At 45.0% G+C, this 8,939-nt stretch overlaps 1 protein-coding gene across 12 annotated transcripts in view; it reads right to left on the reverse strand.

Moving 5' to 3' along the window:
- The window catches only part of mef2d (myocyte enhancer factor 2d), a 60,486-nt gene that overhangs the window by 7,049 nt on the left and 44,498 nt on the right, over positions 1–8,939 (reverse strand). For 5 of the 12 annotated variants that reach the window (XM_048261486.1, XM_048261496.1, XM_048261489.1 and 2 more), the window contains 6 exons: positions 8,530–8,708; positions 7,520–7,549; positions 5,543–5,660; positions 4,771–4,981; positions 3,286–3,354; positions 298–348 (listed from right to left, as the gene is read on the reverse strand). In XM_048261486.1, the coding sequence (XP_048117443.1) occupies positions 298–348; positions 3,286–3,354; positions 4,771–4,981; positions 5,543–5,660; positions 7,520–7,549; positions 8,530–8,708 (658 nt within the window). The remainder of the gene's footprint in view (positions 1–297; positions 349–3,285; positions 3,355–4,770; positions 4,982–5,542; positions 5,661–7,519; positions 7,550–8,529; positions 8,709–8,939) is intronic. The other 7 variants (XM_048261494.1, XM_048261495.1, XM_048261498.1 and 4 more) reach the window with 5 other exon arrangements.

An 8,939-nucleotide genomic window follows, 5' to 3' on the forward strand; every position in this document is an offset into this window, starting at 1 on the left:
CTGCCTTACAGAGCTGTCCAGGTAGATGGATTGGGGTGGCACTGAGGGGAGCCTCGTGCTATTCTGAGGAGGGAGAGAATCTTTTCCCACCCCCCTTTTTGGCCAATTCAGCAAATCCTGTGACAGAGATAAAGACCAGCTTTCACAGTGGAGCCGAATGTGCTAAGGACCAGCCAGAAGCAAAGAGAGAGAGAGAGAGAGAGAGAGAGAGAGAGAGAGAGAGAGAGAGAGAGAGAGAGAGAGAGAGAGAGAGAGGCATGGAGGAAAAAAAGAGATACAGATGTGGGAATACAGTACCAGCTGAACCCATCATCTCTGCCCAGCAGTAAGCTTGCCTGTGAAGTCACACTGCAGAGGGGGGAGAAATAAGCTTGTTGGAACACAAGGCCACCACATGCTAAAGGCTATTTAAGACCAAAGGGCTACGCTTACACTGGGCTAACACAGTTGCGCTAAAAGCTAGCTTCACTGACCACACTTAACATTTAGCATTAAGCTAACCTGGCCGCTGGGCTTACATGAGTAAAGACTGCTAGTCAAATGACAAAACAAACATACTGACTAACACACATTAAGGATTGGGCTTATGGTACAGCCTTACTTGACTGCTGTAAGCATTTAGCACATCATAGCATTTAGCACGGAACATTCACAGTTCTGTTCTAAACAAGAAAACAGAAGCCTAACACTTAGCATTAACCTATTGAATACAAATATTTTTAAACCACACTAATCATTTCTAACTTCACACTACAGGCCTACTAGTTTTTGATTTTTCCAAACACAGAACATACCAAACAACACAACAAAACATGTCAATATGAAACCTTTACCAATGGTCCAACCTCACAAACCTTAAATACTAGGATTTGAGCATACTAAAAAGTCTACTGTGCTTTGCTCACAAATTATAAATAAAGTGTAAAATAAGACAGAAACACAGGCCACAAATAGATTATTTCAATTATTAAGAGGATACTCATCTAATAATGGTGATTGTTTACATTTGTAATATACCTACATAACTTAACCCAAAAAAGAGACAAAAAGAATTCACAGGTGTATCTTACAAATAGACCGACATTTGTACAGAAAGCATGATATGAACACCAATCGACTGGATAAAGAAGAAAAATGAAAAATACATCTTTAAATGGACAGACACTGTGCACCAACATCCACACACAGCTTTATATGTATTTTTTTCATTTTTTTCTCTCTTTTATAGTGACGCAAGAGAACAATTAACACTATGTAATTTTTTTTTTTTATGATTTTTTGGGTTCATATCCCTGTCAGCACCACAGATGTGCAGACTCTCTCTGTTGACCACCAGGAGTCATGGAAGAGAACAGCTAGAGTGCTGGAATTAACATATAAATTGGCCACTAGCAGAGTCACCACACACAAATGACTCATAAACTACACAGAATGTCGGCATAAAAAAAAAATCCCAAATCTTCCCGCAGGGACGACTGCAGCTCTGGCTGGATCTGTTTGCTCTGCCAATGAAATTGAATCTGACGGACATCAAATTGAATATGGCACATCAAAGGCGCACAGGAATTGTGCATTCTGCTAGTGTTCCCGCGACACTATTGCAATCCTCCGTATTAAACAATCATCCATTAGCTAATCGGAAGGGGTACTTATTTAAGCCGAGGCTACAAATGCCTCCCTTGGTGGTTATCTAGAGCGTGATTATCATAGGGGTATGTGGCATACACGGATGCAAGCTCCCCTTGGGCTCTGCCATGATAACACTGTATTTCATTAAGACATGGGGGCTGGACAAAAAAATGCAGACATCTGGATTTGTCTGCAATAGTCCACTGTTGATGCTGCAGACACAGACTTGTGTCCCCTCTTCAATGTGTGTGTGTGTGTGTGTGTGTGTGTGTGTGTGTGTGTGTGTGTGTGTGTGTGTGTGTGTTGTGTGATGCAATGTAAATGCATCATTTACATAAGGAGTTATAGAGAAATGTCTTTCTCTGAGTAATTTGCCCTAAATGCAAACACGATATAATCCCTCCATTTTAAACAGCAATTGAAGAAGATACAAGCGTGATAACCCAGACCGGATCGAATCAGATGACGGGATGCAATCCTTAAAAATAAGACCCACAACCTATTTCAGGCAAGTGCGACCTCAACAAAACCCTCCCTGTGTATCAGCATGTGCCAGGGGTGTTAAAGCTCATTTTCACTCCTTCTATACAGGTAGTCTAGAAGGGTCACTTCCCCAGCATGCACTTCCCTAACTCGCCACCTCCACATGGTAACCCCTCATGCCAGACGCCCCCTTTTATTGCTTCACTGCCAAGGACGGCAACAACAACAACAACAAAAGAATAACAAAAAAACAAAAACGAATGACTGATATCGACCCAAGACCCAGATAACTGCTGTTGGCTCGGACGTTTAGCTCATCCACACAGCAGTCCATTTTGAGTGAAAGCTGAAGCAGCGCAGGGTGGGCCAGTAATGGGTGGCCGCCGTGGCAACTAATGACTCAGCCGTGGCCATGAAGGCTCTTCAAATGCGCCGCGGGAGGCAGACATCATTACGCTGCCCTGCTTTCACATCTCCGCCTGTCTGCTGCTACTGCTGCTGCTGCTGCTGCTGTTGCCTCTGATGCTGCTGTGGCTGACACTGACGACGCTGCTGCTGCAGCTGCAGAGGGCATTCATATACCCAGCACTTCATTACCATTTCATTTATGCATGTTCTATTTATGCCAGTCATTCATTCGTTTAAGCAAATTAGTCTCTGAATATTATCATAAATACATACTATTATTATGGCGTTACCATTTGCATATACTTGCAGTGCTGTTCTAATTGAATTATTAGCCAGGGGCTTGCCTGAAGAATCCCGACTGAACTTGTGTGCCTATCACCAGGGAATTATACGGGTGCGCAATCAGTACTGACATGAAAAATGTTTAACACCCACAACAATAAACAAACATACATGACAGTGTGTGTGGAACTGAAAGAAATCACACTATACTGAAGCATGGGGTACGGACAGGACGGTGATGGCTGCCTGGGAAGCGGTTCTGTCAGAGTGACCATAGAAAGGACCACAAGCTCCTTCACTGGACCAGCTAAGCTGAGGCCGTTTTATTGTGTTTGCTTTGTTTGTGCTGGATTTTCCCAGCTATGAGCTACCCGCTCCAAATGCCAGACGGTTGCGCGCACGCACGCACGCACGCACGCACACACGAAGCACGCAGGAAGACAGACAAGAAGCGTGATGCCACGGAGTGTGATGCCAATTCACCTGAGGTTAGCTGCAAAGCTGGAGATGCAGTTAGCCATCTCCCCATTCTGTTTGTCTGCGCCCCACATGCTGTGAACAGAGCAGAACAGGGGCCGTTATACCAGCTCCCACGAGCACCGCTGCAATCACTAAAAACCTGTGGTTACTATTAACACACACACACACACACACACACACACACACACACACACACACACACACACACACACACACACACCACACACTAACATATTGGCAGGAGCACACACACACACAGACACACACACACACTCTCTATGTCTCTCTCACACACACAGACACACACACACACATACTCTCACTCTCTATCTCTCTCTCACTCTCACACACACACACACACACACACCTAACAATAACATATTGGCAGGAGCACACAACCACACACACACACACACACATCAGTAGGCGCACACACCCCCACCCACACACATCCACACCACAACACACCCAGGCCCACGCTCCTGACAAGAGCCTGCATTACAGCCCTGAGAACAAGTCATTAAAGGCCGTCACTACACCTTCACCTCATGGGAAATCAATCCCTACCCCTCCCCCGGCCCGCTCCCAGAGAGAGGGAGAGAGAGAGAGAGAGAGATAGATATAGAGATAGAGATAGAGAGAGAGGGTGGGGGAGAGAAAGAGAGGGTGGAAGCGAGATAAAGAGAGAGAGAGCACCAGTGTGTGAGTGTGTATGTGAGTATGTGAGTGTGAGTGAGGGGGTGAGAGGAGAGTGAGAGAGAGAAAGAGAGAGAGAGAGATGAAGAGAGAGATGAAGAGAGCGATGGAGAGATTTAGGTCAACCTCTCAGGGAGGAAAATCAAGCCATAGACTATGGCTGGGTCTATGAATGTGTTCTGTATACAATAGGCTTGGTGAATGTAGCTTGGTGAATGTAAACACCATGCAGATGTAAATTGACATGGCTATAACTGATGACTGTTCAATGTGTGCATTTACAGTCTCAACTACACTGTGATAATCTACTTCATGTAATGTGCATGGTCTTCTATGGGATGCATAATGCAACTCAGCTTTGTGTTATCTGCAGGGAGAGGTTGAGTTTGCACTCAGCTGTCCAACAAAGTGGGACACTCTGACCCAGTCAAGGACTGGGATAAAATCCACAATTCATCTGCAGACTGTCTCAATACACAGGCATGAAGTAGGTTTACTCAGTCTGTGGTTAAGTGCATTTTATTGTGTGGGAAGTGTTTAGAAGCACTTCACGGTGAATCAGTCACACTCAGACAGTCACGAATGAGGAGATTTTGGAGACGCAGCCTGCTTACTTTACATCTGGACTTGCAGAGATATTGTTGAGTTAACAAACCAGGTTAGGGAGCACTAGAGTTAGCAAAGAAGACCAGGCCTTTATGTTATATAGTGGTGGTGTGTTTGGGGAATAAATGAACTGAAACACCATGCAAAGAACAAGAAGACTGCGGCGAACCGAATCAGACTACTTACACCAGGTTACTGAGAGAGGCCAAGCTTAGCTGCTGGGGCTGTTGTTGCTGCTGTTGTTGGGATTGTTGTTGCTGCTGCTGCTGCTGCTGCTGCTGCTGTTGCTGGGATACCGATGGCTGCTGCTGCCAAGTGGTCATGTTGCCTGGCAACAGCCCGCCTGGCGACGTGAAAGCCTGGAGTGCGGTGAGATCGGCGCTTGTCAGCTGATACTCTGGGATGAGGGAGAGACAGAGAGAGGGAGGGAGGTGATGGGCTTAAGGCAGGCTGCTCGCTGCATCCTAAGGTAAACAAATAAGCCATGTGTTCCTTCTGTGATGTAAATGAGGCACTCATTTCAGGCTTGGCTTCGGGCAGAACGAGTGTGTGTGTGTGCGTGTGTGTGCGATCAAACCCTGGGTAAACTACCATAACAGAGACATGCAGACAGAGCCAGAGCCAGACGAACTCCTGGAGTCGCTGAGAAGCTGCAGTGGAGCTGTCCAAAAGCCTGAGGTGCACCTGCCTCTCCTTTGAACCTCAACACTGTGAACGTCCCCACTGAGCTTTCAGCGCACAACACTGACCCTACACTTAAAACCAGGTCGTCTTGTTTGGATGGCTAAACTTTACGACACTGTCATTGTTGAAGTCCTGTGTTTATCATACTAGTTATTTTTGGTTCATTTTTGATTGCCTCCTCTCTTTCTTTTCAATCAGCAATATTTGAATAAGATGTGATATCAGTGCTACTGAGAGTGCTCTGGCCTTATGAAACTGAAGCAGTCCATCTTACCTGTGTTGTAGGCTGTTGGCATGGCTGAGAAAGGAGTCAGGAGGCTTGGCGTTGCCACGGAAACCACTGGTGTGGTGAGTGGCTGAGTCACTTGAGAGGCGCCTAACCGCTGGGCATTCTGGATAAAAGAGGGGAAAGAAGAAAGTCAGCCGTGTGGCATGGGGTGGGGGGGGGGGTTTGGAGGATTGAGAGGGGAGAACTCTCCAAAAGTGAAGGGGAAAATGGATGTGATTCACATACTTAATTAAAACTTTTATATGCCATCACTAAACATGCACACTGCACACACATACAGGGCACATCAGAGTTTATTTCAACGTGAATGTTTAGACAGAATAGAATAACACATAGTTCAAAAGCAGTCTTGTAAATATGATACACACATAGACTGGAAACAATTATGGTAAAAACATGATCAACGTAAATAAACAGGTGACGCAAATATAAGAGATGAAGATGTTGTGGGCCAGAGAATCCCAGCCAAAACAAGACAAAAAAAACAATATCAGTGATGCAGCCAAAAAAGGCAAAAGACTCACACATGATTGAAACTTTGCTGCATCCATTCAAAATGCATGCATGAAAAATGCTAGAAGAGATGCAGTGTGCCTCCAAAGAGCATGGCTGACTAAGCACTCATACATCCAGATGTGTTTGGAGAGTGATTCCACAGCAAGTTAACATGGCTCTTTCCAGTCTGTCACGCATCAATACTCCTGTAATGACTGTGGTAAGCAATCTAGTGGAGGTGAAGTAAGGTGTGTGTGTGTATTTGGGCCAGGGAGTGTGTCCGCAGTTCCCTCTAAGCGGAGATGTTTGGGTGTGCCGGACTAAGCCAAGCTGTGCCAAGCTGTGCCCAGCTGGATATGTCACTAGACGCCAATCATTAGCGGGACAGGAGAAGGCTGCCCGCCTCGGTCCCCCGCCCCCCTCCCCCCAGGGTGCTCCCCCTTCACGTTCCCTTCTGCTTGGCTGGACGCTGCCTTTTGATCCAGCGCATCTCCGCTTGCGTGCAATCATGCCGTGCAGCCACGCGAAGACGCGCTCGCTCTGCTCCTCTCCGCTCCTCTCCGCTCGATGCCTCCGATGCCAGATGAGCATTAGTTCCGTCTCCAGATCGACGGATAAACAAACACGGAGCCGCTGCCGTGCCGAAATGTGCTAGGCTCACTAGTGCTGCCTAATTGCCAAACGACTTGTGTTGTTTTTATGGTTTTTTGATAGTCAATTTTGTGGTTATTTTGTAATTTTGTGTGTGTGTGTGTGTGTGTGCGCACGTGTTGGTCTGTGTGTGTGTGTGTTTGTAAGCATCTCTGCCGAGTTCTTTTGATAGTCAATTTTGTGGTTATTTTGTAAGTGTGTGTGTGTGTGTGTGTGTGTGTACGTGCTGGCCTCTGTGTGTGTGTGTGTGTTTGTAAGCATCTCTGACGAGTAATTTGATGGTTATTGGTCTGTGTTAACCAAGTGAGTGTTTGTGACACCTCTGACTAGATGACGTCTTTCCATTTTTGACTCATCAGGTGGTGGGCGGCAGAGAGAGAGAGAGAGAGAGAGAGAGAGAGAGAGAGAGAGAGAGAGAGAGAGAGAGAGAGAGAGAGAGAGAGAGAGAGAGAGAGAGAGAAAGAAAGAGAGAGAAAAGAGAGAGAGAGAAAGAGAGAGAAGAGATTTTCTTTTTTCGTTTAAATAGGACTGAATGTTCAAATCATGATCTGAAAAAAGCCAATTTTCTGGCTTTGTGGTAAATGCGTTTGATAGCACTTGTCACCACATTTATATCCTGCGTGACGGCAAAAGTGGAATGCCATTTAGAGATAAGTTCATGGCCGGTTGTTGTTACAAACCAATAAAAACGTGGATGTTTTTGCATGGGCATGAGTATGATACAAACACCATAAAACAATACACCAAATAAATAAATAAATAAAAAACATCACATCATCACAGCACAACAGTCAAGTTAGGGGAGATTCAATTCACCTCACTCACCAACTCGAGCTCTTCGTCTGTCTGTGGGAGGGGGAACAGCACACAGAGAGGGAGATTACTGCCCAGTTCCACTATGCCCTCTGGCCACGACCCTCACAAGACCACCGCCATTTGTTAGAGAGGACACGTGGCTAATTTTTCTAGGACTGACAGCGTCACTTACTGACAGCGTGTCCATTGTAATATGATATAATACTGCTTGATTCTAAACCATCTTGCATTGAGTTTTGTTGCATTATCTTTCCTTGTATTGCAAGCACCTGGTCTAAAAGGCACTAAATGCTAAGACAGTCAACCACAGGGTTATTGCCTGTCCAGATGAATAAAAAGATGTAAAGATTTAAAAATGTAAGTTGTCTAAAAATGTCTAATTTGATCCAATGATTTTATTTGATATTTAGATGTGTAGACCTATTATTAAAAGTTGTTATTCAGAGATGTTTTCCCTTCCATTAATCAGAAACTCAATTTCTGAAAGGCAATTAACTGGTAATTTGATATGATTTGTTGAAGATCCTTTGCCTACTTCAACACTTTCATTCTAAAGTTTGATGTTTGTAGTCACGCTGTACATAAATGGACTAAGTGTTCATGTTTTTGTTCTTGAGTTCATTCTTCCAGCAAAATTCCAGCATGTAAAGAAAAAAGAAAGCCTCAATGTATGGAATATATCATATCTGACCTCAGGTGACCGGCTAATATTCTCGACTGGATTGATCTACCGCAGCCGCCGCATTTATTGAGTCCATAAGGACGCAGGCCAAGGTAACAAAAACACTGTTTGACGTGTAAAGAGCAATTCTTTACTTCATGTGGTCTTGTTGCACTCAACATCACCAGATCACCTACTGACTTGGATACGTAACGAAGCATAGGTATTGGTTATAACCTGCAATGATTAAATATATACACTTGGACACACATCATTTTTTTGTTTTTGTTTTGTTGCACAATGTCTTGGGCTAGCTTGGCCCAACTGGGCTGCCATAGAGTCTGCTCACCAGCTGCAGCAGGCTCTTTCCACTCTGTGAAGTGATGACCCGGAGGTCCGGCTTGCGGCTGTTCACCATCTGAGGGCTGGGCGGAGGCGGAGACTTGGCCGGAACTACTTTCCCCATGCTGTTGCCATTGGACACGGAGAGGAGTCCTGGGGAGGCTCTGGCACTGACGTACCCGTTTGCTGATGACAAACACACACGGCAAAACATGTCAACATACAACAGACCCACACGTACACATACGCAAACGGACTAGTTTACTTTTTGTGTATGTGTATGTGTATGTGTGTGTGTGTGTATATTTATATATATATATATATGTTTGTGTGTGAACATTGCTCTCCTAAAGAAAAGTGCAAGCTTGAAAAAAAGAAAAAAGGAAACGAGGCTGCCAAAACAGCAGAAAAGCAAGC

The sequence above is a fragment of the Alosa alosa genome, chromosome 13 (genome assembly GCF_017589495.1).
Source record: "Alosa alosa isolate M-15738 ecotype Scorff River chromosome 13, AALO_Geno_1.1, whole genome shotgun sequence".
Lineage (NCBI taxonomy): Eukaryota > Metazoa > Chordata > Actinopteri > Clupeiformes > Clupeidae > Alosa > Alosa alosa.